The sequence below is a fragment of the Hordeum vulgare genome, chromosome 6H (assembly GCF_904849725.1).
Source record: "Hordeum vulgare subsp. vulgare chromosome 6H, MorexV3_pseudomolecules_assembly, whole genome shotgun sequence".
In the NCBI taxonomy this organism is placed as follows: Eukaryota; Viridiplantae; Streptophyta; class Magnoliopsida; order Poales; family Poaceae; genus Hordeum; species Hordeum vulgare.
The window spans coordinates 8,732,987-8,749,109 of NC_058523.1; the positions used below are offsets into that span (position 1 = coordinate 8,732,987).

General features: G+C 47.3%; 2 protein-coding genes across 2 annotated transcripts; both read right to left on the bottom strand.

The window, feature by feature from the left end:
- Positions 1-2,491: 2,491 nt before the first annotated feature.
- LOC123405309 lies at positions 2,492-3,193 on the bottom strand. The gene has a single exon (XM_045099053.1). The coding sequence runs from the start codon at positions 3,150-3,152 to the stop codon at positions 2,649-2,651; it is 504 nt and encodes a 167-aa protein (XP_044954988.1). The 5' UTR covers positions 3,153-3,193; the 3' UTR covers positions 2,492-2,648.
- An 8,560-nt stretch (positions 3,194-11,753) lies between these two features.
- On the bottom strand, positions 11,754-13,167 carry LOC123401732 (transcription termination factor MTERF8, chloroplastic-like). The gene has a single exon (XM_045095587.1). It carries the CDS (start codon positions 13,088-13,090, stop codon positions 11,939-11,941), a length of 1,152 nt encoding a protein of 383 aa, XP_044951522.1. The 5' UTR covers positions 13,091-13,167; the 3' UTR covers positions 11,754-11,938.
- Positions 13,168-16,123: the final 2,956 nt, after the last annotated feature.

The following is a 16,123-nucleotide window of genomic DNA, read 5'->3' on the forward strand; positions in this document are numbered from 1 at the left end:
CAAGGATTCAATCAATCCCGTATACGATTCCCTTTGTCTGTCGGTATAGAACTTGCCCGAGATTCGATCGTCGGTATACCTATACCTTGTTCAATCTCGTTACCGGTAAGTCTCTTTACTCGTTCCGTAGCACGTCATCGTGTGACTAACTCCTTAGTCACATTGAGCTCATGATGATGTTCTACCGAGTGGGCCCAGAGATACCTCTCCGTCACACGGAGTGACAAATCCCGATCTCGATTCGTGCCAACCCAACAGACACTTTCGGAGGTACCTGTAGTGCACCTTTATAGTCACCCAGTTACGTTGTGACGTTTGATACACCCAAAGCACTCCTACGGTATCCGGGAGTTGCACAATCTCACGGTCGAAGGAAAAGATACTTGACATTAGAAAAGCATTAGCATACGAACAATACGATCTAGTGCTAAGCTTAGGATTGGGTCTGTCCATCACATCATTCTCCCAATGATGTGATCCCATTATCAATGACATCTAATGCCCATGATCAGGAAACCATGATCATCTATTGACTAACGAGCTAGCCAACTAGAGGCTTGCTAGGGACACATTGTGATCTATTCATTCACACATGTATTACTGTTTCCTGTTAATACAATTATAGCATGAACAATAGACGATTATCATGAACAGGGAAATATGATAATGACCATTTTATTATTGCCTCTAGGGCATATTTCCAACACAATATTGGTTGCGGTGTTGCTCGGTGCCCTTGACCGGATCACGGCCGATCTTCTTCCATCCCGCAACGATGACATGATCTTCGGCGTTGCTAAAATTGCCCGACCTTCCCTTCGGAACTACGTCTACGAAGCCCTCATCCTCGGCATCAAGTTCCTCCTCCGTTTCTTGCGATGGTATCTCCGTGGATCCAACATACTCGGAATTTGCAAAGTTCATGTTTTGCAAATAAGTTTCAACGTCCATACTACATAGATAAGTGGATAAGAAACAATTTAGATACAACACATGATCAATTGACAAAACAAAACGAAGAAGAAGAAAAATCACTTGTGCGACATATCATCGAACATGTTGGGGTCGGCCTGCTGCTCCGGCTGCTCCTCCACCACTTCCTCGGCCTGTGGCGGCGGCGACGGCTGAATATCTTCCGGGGAGGGGAGTGGAGGTTTCCCGCGGCCTGCAGTGGCCTTCCTCTTCGTCGTCCCCGCGCTCGCCTCGCCGGCTGCCGGCCTCTTCGTCGTCTGCCTCCCCGCGCCCGTGACGGCCTTCCTCCCTCGTTTCGATGGCGCCGGCGGCTTCGCGGCCAGTATCTGGCTAGGATCTGCTGCGCCAATCGGCCGCGGCGGCACGAATCCAGGCCTCGACGGTGGCAGCATCGCGGCGGAGGTGGTGGCTGCGGGGCCGGCTGGGAGCGGGGATTGGCCGTCCGACGGACCGGGGATAGTCGGGGGTGTGCGGATTGGCCTTCCATGGCGGTACGGTGGTTGCCGGCGCGCGGCGGCGGCGGGAATTCGGCGAGGCGGGCGGGGGGGAGCGTTCCGGGTGGCGGTTGGGCTGCGCGCGTGGGGAATGGAATTTGGGGCAACCACGCAGGTGTTGCAAATATACAACAGTTGGGCAAAATTTAGGGCAGTGCTGTAAAATTTTTAGGGTAGTTGATGAAGATAGGGTAGCTATTGGAGCACGTTTTTGACTGTTTTGTGCCATACATGACAATTTTTATGCCACACTGCCCTATTTAGATCAGTTGTTAGGGATGCTCTAACAAAGAACCAAAGCACCAAATTGTCTCCTTGTAAGTCAATTCATCAACTGACGGGTAATTTCCACAAGAACCAGAGAAGGGACACAACCGATCGTCGGTATAACATGGACCGTCTCTTTAATTTTGCCTAGCTGTAAGCACGCGTCTAAATGACATCTCTATTTTTCTTTTGGAATACTTCGTTTTGTTTTTCTTTTACAAAAGAGAGGTAATCCCTCCGAATAATTATGTAGAATTACATTGTAGTATCACAAAATAAAATGAGAAAAGTTTACGTTCAGCCAACGGATCGCACGCGAGTGATCCGCCGGCTCCTCTGTACGACGCGTGTTTTTTTTTCTGCAACTTTACCTGTGTTGTAAAATTTTCCTCCGCAACAATACACACGTTGCAAAACATAAAAACGAAGAAAAAGCCGAAACATGCGCAATAAAAACTGCAATAAAGCGATTGTTTCAGAAACTCGAGCATTGTTTCAGGAATTACCGGATGCCCAGCCGAAGCGCGCGTGAAGAAAAAAAACTGCAACAAAGCGAATGTTTCAGAAATCGAGCGTTGTTTCAGGAATTACCGGGTGCCCAGCCTCGAGCATCGTTTCAGGAATTAGGCCAAAGCCCCGCGTGCGGTTCGGATGAATGATATCGGCTGGATGCACCAAATCAAACGGCTGTCAAGGTGGAGACGTCGGTGGACGCGTAGCGTTGCCCAAATAAAATGGCAGTTAAATTGCAAATCCGATAGTACATGTCGAGGATTCACGAGGGTACACAACCTCGTCGGATCACACACACGGTATATTAAACACCGTTGCAACAATAATTAAAGAGTAGAGTAGCTAGCAAGTGCAGCAAGCAGGTAGGTAGGCGGTCGATCGAATCGACATGGATGGACCTAATTAAGGGTTGTAGTAGACGATCTTGATCTCTGTGACGCCGTGGCAGTTGCCGCCGGGGACGGAGTGCTCGAAGCAGTGGCCGCCGGTGTCGCAGCCGGCGGTGGGGCAGTGGCCCTGCAGCGGGGCGCCGTGCGGGGTGACGGAGACGCGGACGGACATGGTGGCCTGGTCGGTGCTCACCTCGTAGTAGGCCCCGCCCTCGTGGTCCAGGTGGAACTCGGCGACGGCGGCGCCCTGCGCCGACACGCTCCCCGTCCAGGCGCAGACGTCGAAGGACTCGTGCTTCCCGCTGGGGAGCAGCCAGCCGTTGGGGAAGAGCGCCTTGCTGTTGGAGCGCGGTTCGATGCCCAGGTTCAGGTCGTGCCCGCACAGGTTCTGCACCGTCACCTTGTGCCCCTCGCACGAGCCTTGTCCGCCGGCGGCCGGCATGGTCGTCGTCGCGCACAGAGCCACCAGCAGCACGAGGGCCAGCGGCGCCTTGGAGTTGGAGGACGCCGTCGCCATGGCTAAGCTACCTGTTGGTGTTTGGTCGAGGAAGAAGAGAGGCTGGCATCCACTGGTTTATGTCTCAGGGTTGTGGGGGTATTTATAGGTTAGTTAGAGCAAGTCTAGTAGAGCCCTCAAACCCCCAAACCCTTCAAAATAACCGATTTTTTACAGTTTTCGTCCGAAAAACGGCGTAGACTATAACCCTTAAACCCTTAAACTCGTAAATATTTTTAGAGGTCCAACCCTCAAACTAGTTTTGAGCCTGTAGAAGTGAGGGTTGGGAGGAGAAACTCCTCCCAACCCGCACTCCACTTCAGCTCCAGCGAGGGATCGATCCCGTCTCCCAATCGTCGCCTTCCTCGCGCCCGCCTCGCCCCCGCCGTTGCCATGGAGCCCCCCGCCGCCGCCGGCCCCGTCCCCGCCCCGGCCGCGGCTGCAGCGCCCGCCCCGGCCGCCGATGCGCCCGCCCCGGCCCCGGCCGTCCCCGCCCCGGCCCCGGCCGCGCCCGCCCCGGCCAAGCGGCGGCCCTCGCCCGCCCCTACGCCAGCCGCCGCGCCCGCGCCGGCCGCCCTCGGCCCCGCCCCTGCCGGCCCCGTCCCCGCCACGGCCGCCGCAGCGCCAGCCCCGGCCGCCCCCGCCACCGTCGGGGCCAAGCGGCGGCGGGCAGGCCTGCCACCGCCTCCGTCCGCGCCAGCCCCGGCCGCCGCTCCCGCCCCTGCCACCGCCCCGGCTTCCACCCCCGACGACGCTCCGGCCCTCAAGAAGAGCCGGCCGAAGGCGGCCTCCCGTGGGCCGCGAGGGGCTGCCTCCAAGGCCGCCGGCGAGTCCTCCGCCGTGGCCAAGCCGAGGAGGGGGAGAGGAACTTGGGCAAGCCCGAGGGAACCAAGAAGGGCAAGGTAAGGGTGAAGATGGAAGGAGAGGCGTCAAGCCTAAGGGAGAAGATGGAGCAAATGATGAAGGCAAGAGAGGAATTGACAACGAAGACATTGGAGACGAAGCTTCTTATCACCGAGAAGAAGAAAGAGGTCAAGCTTGCACAAGTGGAAGCAAAGCGTGAAGAAGCAAAGCGCAAGGCCGACTTGGAGGAGAGGATGATCAAGGTGAAAGAGGCAAAGGTATAGAAAGAACTCATGGTGGAAGAGAAGGAGCACATGATGATGTCCAAGAAGGACATGGATCAAGAACAATTGCAATGGTGGAAGGACTACAAGGAGGACATCGCGGAGAGGAAGAGGATATTCCGTGGTGCGTCCTCTACTCTTCGAGGTGACACTCCGATGAGTTGTGGTGGCTATGGCGGTGTGGAAGACTCCACCACCGGCGACAATGGAGGTGCTTGATGGACGTGGAAGTGGTCTAGGAAATGGCACCAAGTGTAATTTTTTGGTGATGGTGCCGAGTAGAGGGGGAAGATGATGATTGTGTGATGTAAAAACTATTAAACCATGCATCAATGATCTTTATTTCCGTGTTTGTTTGGAGGTTTATTATGTTTTTCTAGTGAAAATTATGCAATGCCAAATGACAGTTTTAAGGGTTAGGGTTGGGGCAAAGAGTAGAACCCTCAAACCCAACCCTTATACTCTTTGCCCCTGTTTTTCAACCCTTAAAAGTGTCAAAATTGGGCAATTCTCAACCTTTAAAATTGGTTTTACATTTAAGGATTTGAGAGTTCTACTAGAGATGCTCTTAGGACTTTGACACGACGGTTCAATAGTAGCGTAGGGCCTCGCTAATTCATTTTGGATGATTCTCTCGGCCAAAGTCTGGAGCCGATCAGACCAACCTATACTTGAATGGTTAGGACTTAGGAGGGAGTGTTATGTCCGTGTCTATCTTAATTTAGAGCATCTTTAGTAAACCCTTTAAAAATGGTTAAACCTTTTTAATTTTTGCTTCTTAAGGTTTTGATCGATATTTGGGGTCCATGTTGCAGAAGGATGGCGATATCGATGAAGACGTGGACCACTGAATCAAGGCTGGGTGGATGAAGTGGCGCCAAGCTTCTGACGTACTCTGTGACAAGAGAGTGCCACAAAAGCTAAAAGGCGGGTTTTATAGGACAGCTATCCGACCTGCGATGTTGTATGGCGCGGAGTTTTGGCCAACCAAGAGACGACATATCCAACAGTTAGGTGTAGCAGAGATGCGTGTTGAGATGGATATGTGGCCACACAAGGAAGGATCGGGTACGGAATGACGATATACGAGAGAGACTTGGGGTAGCACCGATTGAAGAGAAGCTGGTCCAGCATCGTCTAAGATGGTTTGGACATATTCAACGGAGGACACCGGAAGCGCCGATGCATAGCAGACGGATAAAGCATGTTAAGAATGTTAAGAGGGATCGTGGTAGACCAAACTTGACATGGCAGGAGTCCGTTAAGAGAGACCTGAAGGTTTGGAATATCGACAAAGACTTAGCCATGGACAGGGGTGCGTGGAAGTTAGCTATCCACGTTCCAGAGCCATGACTTGGCTTCGAGATCTTATGGGTTTCAACTCTAGCCTACCCCAACTTGTTTGGGACTGAAAGGCTTGGTGGTTGTTGTTGTTGTTGTTGTTGTTGTAAGGTTTTGATCGAAAAAATGTTAAAAACAGATACCCTAACCTGTAGTTTTTTCAAAGGGTACCGAAAATCCACATCCAAGACCCTTATATTTGAAGGCTGGAAGGTCGAACCGAAGGTGCCCCGTATACCGGTCAAACCTTGTCGAAGCAAACACGCCATCGCGAAATTTGTCGAAATCTGCCCGAAACTCGTCAGAATTCATCACTGCACACCCAAAAAAACCGCTGGATGCCAGAAACGATTGTCGCCATTTCGAATTGAACGAGGTCGACCTCGCCTTGCCCTCAGCCTGGCCGACAAAGGGGCACGGCCGACAAGGACCAGGGCGTAACCGGCGAGGGACGGGGCATGGCCGGCGAGAATGGGGCGTGGATGACGGGGCACGGCTGGTGAGGTTGGGCGCGGCCGACGGGGACAGGGTGGGGCCAGCAGGGATGGGGTACGTACGACGGGGCCAGGCATGGCTGACGCGGCTAGCTAGGGGAAGGGGTGGTGCCGGCTGGCTGGAGGAAGGAGCTCTTCTGTGTATATGAAGAAAATTTGGTTTTAGGTTCGGTTTTTATAGCATCCGTTCGGTCATGGCTAAAATGAATTCTTAAAATAATTTTTTTTATTTTTATCCCAGTTTTATAATTTATGGTTTTAAGGAATCTGCTAGAGATGCTCTTAAGTTTCATACTTGATATTGGTGTTTGCATTTTCTTAGAGTTATTTTAGACCTTTTGATGATGTGCGTTCGGTAAAGACGTCTTCTTCGAATACGAAGACGCCTGTGGCGACTTCATCAATTTTAAGATGATGTATTGGCTCAATCTCTCAAATGTACACCCTTCGTTCCTAAATATAAATCTTTTAAAAGATTTTACTAGGGTCTACATACGAAGCAAAATGAGCGAATATATAATCTAAAGTATGTCTGCATACATCTGTATACAGTCCACTATTAAAACATGTAGAAAGACTTATATTTAGAAACGAAGGGAGTACTTATTAAGATAATGCGTGCATGATTTCGTTTATAGCGGTGAGTGTATGCTCGTGCATATCAACTATACTATAACACAGAAAAAGTATGGCGCCGGAACGATTTTGTTCGCGGCGTGGCGCGTTGTGATATTCAACCAAACACGCCTAATTTTACGTCGCCTAGAAAAGAAGACTGCTCATCGGCTGTTATCTATGCACTGGGACGGAGCATGCATGAAGCATCTCCCCGTAAAGCCGACCAGCACGGGCACGGCACGATCGAGCTTATTGCCTCCCCAAAAAAGGACGACAGGAGCACGACGCATAGGAGTAGAACACGGCCTAGTGCAGGGCAGGTTGGGGAGCCCTCCATGCGCATTTAGGCGTGTCCTCCATGCGCATCCCTAACAGACCCCATGAAAGCGTTTGAACTGTAAAACTCTGACAAATATACGGGCTTGTATAAAATATGCAAAGTTGTTTGTCCAGACAAAATAAAGATACACAAAAGTTGTGAGAGCATCAAATATTAAGTCTAGTCACGTTTGCATGTCATAATTATACTGACATAAAGTTCGAAAGGTCTGACAACGACAAACATCAGTTTTTCTTAGGACAACTCCAACGCCAGTCTTGGGAGGATATTTTTCTTGGGACGATATTCATCCTTGGGACTTTAACAAAAATTTATATGCTTCGAAAAAAAGAGGACGGAAATGTGAGACCAAACCCAATGATGAAAGGTTTCCGAGAAACTTTCACCTTAAGGTGCACCATTGGGATATCAGGAGAGGCGATCCATTTACCTGGAGAAGAGGTGATATCAGGGAAAGACTCGGTTGAGTTGTTTGTAATTTGGAGGGGGCTCAAATATTTCTTAGCGCGGTGGTTATAAATGAGGAACACGTACATTCTGATCACCATCCGTTAGTTTTATTTTGATAGTAATATCTTCAGTCGCCTGAAAGACCGTGTAAAACAATTTAAAGCTAGATGGCTCAAAGACGAAACTGCTATTTTAAAACTTGTGCAAATAGCAGTTGGGACAGGCTAAGTGTGAAAAAAATTCAGGGCAAAAAAGTTACAATGCTATTTCAGTAATTGTTTTCAACGGGAGCCCAAAGTTTAGGGCCCAACGCCGTCCATGTTTGTTATTGATCCTTTAGAACACCTCCCCGGCAAGTATCGCAGTGGAATGACTTTCACCTTAAGGTGCACCATTGGCCTAATTATGTGTGCACAAATCACTCAATACATTTTCAAAGTAGTGGCAACTGCATTCATATACCACATCTTTCACCACAAGATGCACCCAATAGAGTTTCGGGTTACCATAGTAGCTTGATTATATCTCAAATATAATTTCTCTCCGGACTGGCTTCAGACTTGATGATGATGAAACTGGTCGAAACAGTCGCCTGCTTGCGAAACTTGACAAAGACGTTGCGCGTGTAGAAGCCACCGTCCTAGGACTCGATGTTATAGTTACACTTCCAAAAATGAAATGTAGTAGTGCAAATATTTTAGTACATGGGAGGTCTGCGTCAAATAATACATGTGCTATCGTTTTCCTACCACTATTATGGATTTGCATAGACGGTGTGCATCTTGCCGGTATAGAAGCCGAGAAGTAACTATTCATGGTTGGATTGCTTGATGCAGCGCTAACATTCAACAAAATTAACTTTTTAGAAAATAGTATGCTTGACAAAGAAAGTTGACATTAAGAGTAGGTACAAACTCAATGTTCCAACAAACTGATGAAACAAATATAGCATAGAAGAGATCAATAATAATAATTCCAGTGACTAAACGAAAATTGCCTTTGCTCATAGAGCAGCACCAAGACCAAATGTCTCATCTTATTGACGATGCCATCCATGCATCTTATTTGCCATAACAAAACTAAATGAGAAGAGATGAGGCACATGTAGCTGGCCATGCGCTACAGGTGGAGTTCCTCTCCCTGCTTACATATTCATATAACCATGAGAGAAGCCCGCATTGGTGCCGATGTGGCCATCAGTTGTGTGGCCATTGTAGATCTGAGCACCGGGCTCCCCTCTGGACCTCACCATGTCAAGCCATCCGTCTTGATGTTGTGGCGGCGCCTGATACATCGCTGGAGAGCCCATGACTATGCCGTCGGGGACATATGGTGCTTGGGCCCGGTGGACTAGTGGATGTCCGCTTATTTTTGCAATGCGCTCAGCCAAGCTCCTGAGGGCTAACTCCAACTTACAACTCATGGTTGTGAGCTCATAGATGTTTCCCCAGAGATATCCACATAACATGGCCGTGTGCAAGAGAATCCAGGCCCTCACGGTCCTCGCGCTCGCGCCTAGTCTTCTGGACCTTATCTCGGAGTTGTATGAGGCGCTGGCTAAGGATGGTCTCCTAGTCCACCATCTTCTTAAGATGTGCCACATCCGGCATGCTTTTGACCTGATTAAGGATACCCACCACCTCGGCGTGGGATGGGAACACCTCTGGCACCGTTGCATCCTCACCATACACCAGCACGCGGGGCTTGGCGTTGCACAAGGTGGCCACCTCGCCGGCCTTCTTCATCAAATTGTTGCTGCGCTTCGTCAAGGTATTGTCCTGCGCTAAGTCATTGCAGATGTATCGGAGGGTCACCTTGTTGCGAGCCATTCTCAACTATGGGGGAAATCTGCAAAGGAAGGAAATTTGATATTTTGGGTAAGTTGATAGCAAGGGGGGTGGGGGAGGATTTATACTCGAAGGCCTGCCAGGATGAGGAGGCTAGAACCATGTCGATGGAGGATCTGAAAGATCTAGAGGCCGACCTTACATTTTCGCAACTGTAAATTTGATGTATATTTAGAACTTTTGGATTTACTTCCTAAGAACACAATATTTCATCAATCAACACAAAATTTCTCGACGATCAAGGGAGAAAAGATATGGAAGGATTCCCTCAAGAAGCACATGTATCGTTATTACTAGGATATGCCTATTTTAGCAATATATTGTCAAATTCACTTCAATTTTATCCAAAGTTGGATTCAAAATATAGATCATCACATCAACCATTGATTCTTTTGTACCCAACAAAATAAAATATTTTTTGTGTAGATTCCAGCAATTCGTCAACTTGCATATCGACGGATTGTAATCCTGGTTGCACACATACAAGATAAGATTGGGTGCACATGGGACGAACAATTTACCCAGGTTTAGGCCATCATGGTGTGGTAATAGCCTACACCCCGCATGTCTGATATGTATTATATCAGTGTCTGATATGAGAGATGTTGATATGGAGATTGGATGCATAGACCCCTAGCTCCCCTTATATACAATGGACGAGGGGGTAGGGTTAAATGGGCCCAAGTCAGTTTACATGGCTTGCAACCCAAGTTATTCTACTAAAGAACATGTCTTTGATGCCAAGTCGTCGGAGTCCTTCCTTCTAGAGTACCATGGGACTCATGGTCAGGGCCATGCAATGCCCTTAGGGGCGGGGACGACTTCCGGTGTCGTGAGACACTCTTGGGGCATAAGACCGTTAGTCGTACCTAAGCCTTCGGCTGAATTACGGAGTCAGGTGGAGGGTCTTCATTGACTTATGAAAAGCAGAGCAAACCACATGTTGACTCGTCCACGGGGAAGGAAATGACGTGATCTACCAAGCTTGAATGCCCGAAAGGGGAGCCGAGCCGACCATGCGACGCATGAAGGGCATGCGATCTCCTAATATTGAATTGTTGTTGGACATCACCAGCTCTTCCGAAGATCTAACTTTAGCGACGCCTGTGGAGCGTCATGATTCTTCATCTTCTGTAGACAATGGGGCTTAGTAGCACATCCGATGGGTGTAGCCTCCGAGCCTCGAGGCGAATTTTCAAGGCCAGTGGTTTTACTACTAGGAAAAGGCTTATAGGTGGGGTCAGTGGCGGGCATAGACTAGGACCCTCCACAACTATTTTAGAAAATTTCTAGTGGCAGATGAAAAAAAAAACGTCGGCGCTGCTAAAGGCTCAACAGTGGCTGGCATTAATCATCATGAGTCACTCCTAAGTTTTTAGCGAATTAGCCGTGATATAGAAATAGTAGTGGTGGGTGCGTAAAGATCCCATCCTATGACCAATGTTATGCAATCTCTGGGAATTAATACCCATCGCTGAGAATTACTGTAATGTTTTGTTCTGACTGAACATATCCTATTGTTAGTTTTTTCAACCATCAGTTGTTGGCATTTGCAGTTTGTATGCAAAAGTGTTTTTCTTTTTCTTGAATCACAAATGCCTTTTATGAGTTTAAGCAGGGCAATATTTTGACCCATTTATCTCAAAAGAATGATATATATCATAGTATAGAAAAATAGAGTGCATTGTTAGCCCTCTTGAAATCATTATTAAACACGGTCACAACACGGAATTGATCACTTAACACAGAAATTTGCTACTTATGTTAGGATGGAGAATGGGTCAAAGAAGATGGCAGTGTCGTGCAAAGACTTGCAGGTCCGCTCAAAGCCGCGAAGTGGGCTTTCAAGCTCTGCAAAAGCATATACAAGTAGTTTTGTGATGAGATTGAACAGCTGAAAAATATAAATACATATTTGTGATGAGATACTCACATATGCAATCACCCAATAGCAGCAATGATAAGGCTAATTCATGTCACCTTCATTGGTTTAGTTTTGATGATCAATGACAGATGTAAATGATGGAACTAATTCAAATAGATCACCTTTTCAAGATTGAAAGTTTTCTCATTAGAAGTAAAATTCAGTTGCAGGATTTAGTTACAAACATAATTGATCTTAGAAGGATAAGGGGAAAGAAATCAAAAGGCATAAAAGGTACGCAACAGAAACATATTTTCTAAGCACAATTTAGATATAAAATACTGAACTGCAATAACTTAGTACTACTAACTTACATACGGGGGGAAACAAAAGACAATGAAGGGAAAATGGAAACCGAAAATCTGGAATGAACGGGAATCATACTGATATTCTAACTGCAAAACGATGACAACACCAATAAATCCATCGACCCTCATTTTTCAGAGATCGTAGGCAATGCTTTCTTGACAACACCTCAAGGTTCAGGAATTAAATTATCAGTTTCATTAGTCATTAACAATGACCAAACCAGTATGTGCCGGTGGCAGAGATACTACAACAGAAGATCAACATCCATTTGGGCAGAAAAAAGGTAATGTAATTACCAGCTTACTAGACATAATGAGAACTCTGCAAAGTAACCAATTTCCATTGCCGGTTCTTGGCTCATGTGAATTTGAAATTAGCTGGCAGTTCCCCACTGCGTGCAGCATCATAGTCTTCAGCGAGTTGTGGTGCAGCCTCCTTGTAAGGGCATACGTACCTCCGAACAAATACCTTCTCGACAAGAGTGAAAGTTGCATAGTAGTCCCGGTCGCGATCTAGTAATCCATTTGCCTTGAGAAACTTTACAACATAGTACCGGGGCCTGAGCCGGCCATCCAGGCTATAGTTGAGCATTGCCGGCCGATGAGCAATGTACTCCGGTTCCAACCCAACCTCGGAGATAAGGAACTCTGATTTGCTGCGCAGTGCGTCCTTGGAACGCCTCAGCATCATTGGAGACCTAGACAAGGCCATGCCCACCTCGGCGTCCGACCACCTGAACGTCTTCTTCAAGTAGTCCACCTTGGCGGCGATCTTGTCCTCGCTTATGAACGAGACGGCATCCAGCGCGTGCTTGAACATTGCAGAGCCACGGGGCACGCCGAGGCCTTGGGCGCACTCCACCATCGCCCTGGTGCGCTCCAGGCTGGTGCTGAGCATCCTCGGCGTAGAGCGGCACAGCTTGACAATATCACAAGCACCTAGCCCGCACTCGTGTAGGAGCGCAACGTTGGGCTTGACCTTCCTCTCCATGTCGGCGCCGATGAGGTAGAAATTGCGGTTCAGAGCCCGGAGGAGGTTCTCGGAGGAGCCGAAGAGGGGCAGGTAGAAGTGCAGCTTGGAGACGATGGATCTGCAGCGGAAATGCCGGCCGCCGGATGTGAGCGGGATGAGCCGCGCGATGTCAGAACGCGAGAGGCCGAGGCCGGTCAGCTCGTCGACGTTGGGGGCCAGGACTCTCTCCACGCTGGCACAGAGGAACTGCGGGTCCTTGGCGACGAGGGCGGCGACGTCGGCGCCGGAGAGGCCGAGGCCGGCGAGGAAGGCGAGGACGGCGTCGGGATTAGCGGGGGACTTGAGGTGGGAGAGCTTGGGGTAGGCCTTGAGGGCCTGCGGTCTGGTGAGGCCGCAGGTGGAGACGAGGTACTCCTCCACGGCGAAGCTACTAGGATCTGGGGAAACGGCGGAGAGGAGTCGGTGGATGGGGGAGACGGGGGAGGCGGAGCGCGACGAGAAGAGTTGGGCGAGGAAGCAGCTCCGGAGGCGGAGCATGTCGGCGCCGGCGGCGAGGGAAGGACTGGTGCTAGAGGAAGGAGAGGGGTCAAAGATTTGATTTTTGCGTGGAGTGGTTAGCTTCGACGTGGACGCTGACCAAGTGACCCCACGCGTCAGTGTCTCTCACAGAGGGAAGCAACTGAAGTCTATATTTTTGAGAAATGACATGTGGGACCCATCGACTCACCTAATGCCTCCACGTGTATAAATTAACATGCGGGTTCAATATTGTCTTTTTTTTCTTACTAAAAAAGTCCAAGGAGTTATCTGCAAAAAGGTCACTTTCATCCACCACGTGTGGGACCCATCGACTCACCTAATGCCTCCACGTGTACTGTTAAGATTAAATTACAATATGTAATTACCGGGAATCTCTCTTGCCTAACGGGCGGGCGGTTGCACGCGCAGTGGTGTTTGTGTTTCTCACAACCGTCATGTCTCCTGGTACCGACGGATCCCTTCGAATCGTCGCGTCTCTCCCCCGTGTATAAATTGCATATTCATGCATATCAATGGATTGGAGATTTTTTCTTTACTTTCTCAAACACGTTATCACGCACGTAGAACAGCTAGCGAGAGCAAGAGAAAAACGAGAGAAGTGAGGAGCGAGACTCATCGGTGAGATGCCCGACCTCGTTTCCTTCTTATTCCGTCTGATCCGCGAGGACGGTCGCCGCAACCACCTCGTTGCCCTTCGCCACCATGGAGTTGGTGGCCTCCGGCGTTTCTATCGCCGGATGCAAGTCATCCGACGGTTTGGCCGCAGTGTCGCTCGACACGCCCGTCGTGGTGCTCACCACGCCCTTAGATACGGTCGTTGTCCTCCTGGACGCACCCACCGCGGTGCTCCCCACGCTCGTGATCTGGCGCACGGGGTCGTTGTCGCTCCTGCTCAGCCCACCGAGTCACCGCCTCCACCCCCTCCTCCGTCGGTCGTGTGGATCCTGCCGTCGACGCCTACGTCATATGTCGTGGCCGTTGGCCCGAGCATCTGCCCGCCTGGCTAAGCCCCCGTGCCGATGCGCTCGACGATGAACGAGGAGGAGGTGCTCGCTTTCCTCTCCGCGCCAACCGGCACCTCCGGCGTATATTTTCCTTTATGTGAAGAGCTGAATAGAAAATGATATTATATTATTCCAATGAGCAAAATGTCCTTACGGATAAATAATTAAACATGTAAAAACAATGGGCTTGCGGTTGTTCGATATGATAATAAGTTCCCAAACTATATGTTTCCTCATTGAGTTTATTCATTCCCGCATTTGTTCCACCCATAGTTGACATTGACGAAAAAAATGAGCCTTCGTAAGAGTCTTCCTCTGGTATTTAGAGTGACTTCCCCCAAAAATCACATAAAAAATATCCACAGATGACATTCCAAGTTAATTCCTCCCATTTATCCTAAGCATGTCAGTGTTGGGAGTGTCACTAGTAGTTTCCTTGTGGTCAAAATTATATTACAGTATTATTGTCAATAATTCCACTCTTGATCACAAAAATAATTGTGTCCCTACTTTCCACTGGTTTCCTTTTCTAGATCAAAATAAAAAGGGCACCCATTGATCCACTGGAATAACAATTACAAAATTCATGGCATGTGCTTTGTAGTAACTGTAAATTTTCTGTCAAAATAAAAAGATTTCCTTCAGTCTAGAAACCATGAATGTGAATGTGCCAGATGAAGAATAATATCAACAAACAACAGTATGCAATGGTTCTTTCAAAAAAGAAAACAAGGGATTATAAAAGACACTCGATTCTTCCATTCAATTGTGGAGTGTGTGGTATATTACAATGGTGAATAATACCATGATCTTTACATGTTTAATTTATATATTCCTGAAGTGTACTTCCCCCACAATCAGTTGTTAAAACTTTGATATATTTTAATCAACTAATTTCTCACTTCAGTACATAATGTGACAAGCACAATAAAACATTTTCACTTGTATTTTAAATAGTATAAATATAACCATATCAAGTGAGTTATCAACGGATGAGATAAAATAAATAATCTAGCCTCTAGTGGGAGTGAAAAAATACCATAACCATATCAGGAAAAATGATGTGAAGTTTCCTTTTGTTATCTCCTTCCACCATAATAAAAAGGTGTGCGAGTTAAAATTCTCCAGTATATATGCTTCACAAAATACCATAGTCCTCCCACTAAACTTTAGAATTCCAGAATCAGTAAGCCTCTTAATCCAAGTCCAAGATATGTGATCAAGTCGGTGATGATGTAGATAATAACATTCCAAGCATGTGTCCCCGAGTTCTCGGTATTCCTCCATATGGAGTTATCTTTGCCAAATATTAGATCACTGTGTGAAAATCCATAATGCACTAATTTAAACATTGAGCAATATTTCCACTCTTCCTTTTCTAAATAGTATTTCATAATCAATGGGTTTTAAGATAGAACAATAAATTAAATCCCTTCACACTGAAGTTTCATAGAGAGTCATATAAGCAATAATAGCTTTCCTCCACAAGGGAGTTTCATGGCATATTTTCCAATTCAAAGTGCATCAATTTTTCGTTGAAATTGTTGATGCCAGTAAAGTTGCTATGGTATTCCAACAGTGAATGATGTATATAAAATACCATAATCCAACTATTTGAAGAAAAAAGTGCTAGTGAATAATATATATATTGAAAATAATATATATATATATATATATATATATATATATATATATATATATATATATATTGCAAATATTATCATTAGACATACCGACAAATGAAGAATAAATTTCATTGTCCTTTGAGTGACTCCGATCTTCCTCCATAAACAAGTGATGCTCAATAATAATATGCATAATTTTCCATAGAATAATTCAAGCATGGCGATTTTCAATGTGTAATCATTTGCTCCGTCGAGTCAATCCACAGATTTAATTCGAAGTTCCTGCTGAATTTCTTCCAAGGGGTAGGTGTATTTTTCTTGTGACTTAAATGCAGTGGATTAGCAACCAAATAAATAAGAAGATTTCAATTGATAATCTAACAAAATAAATAAATGAAAAT

What these genes read in the sequence shown, in the direction of transcription:
- LOC123405309 (XM_045099053.1), bottom strand. Translation starts at nt 3,152, where the DNA reads ATGGCGACGGCGTCCTCCAACTCCAAGGCGCCGCTGGCCCTCGTGCTG.
- LOC123401732 (XM_045095587.1), bottom strand. Translation starts at nt 13,090, where the DNA reads ATGCTCCGCCTCCGGAGCTGCTTCCTCGCCCAACTCTTCTCGTCGCGC.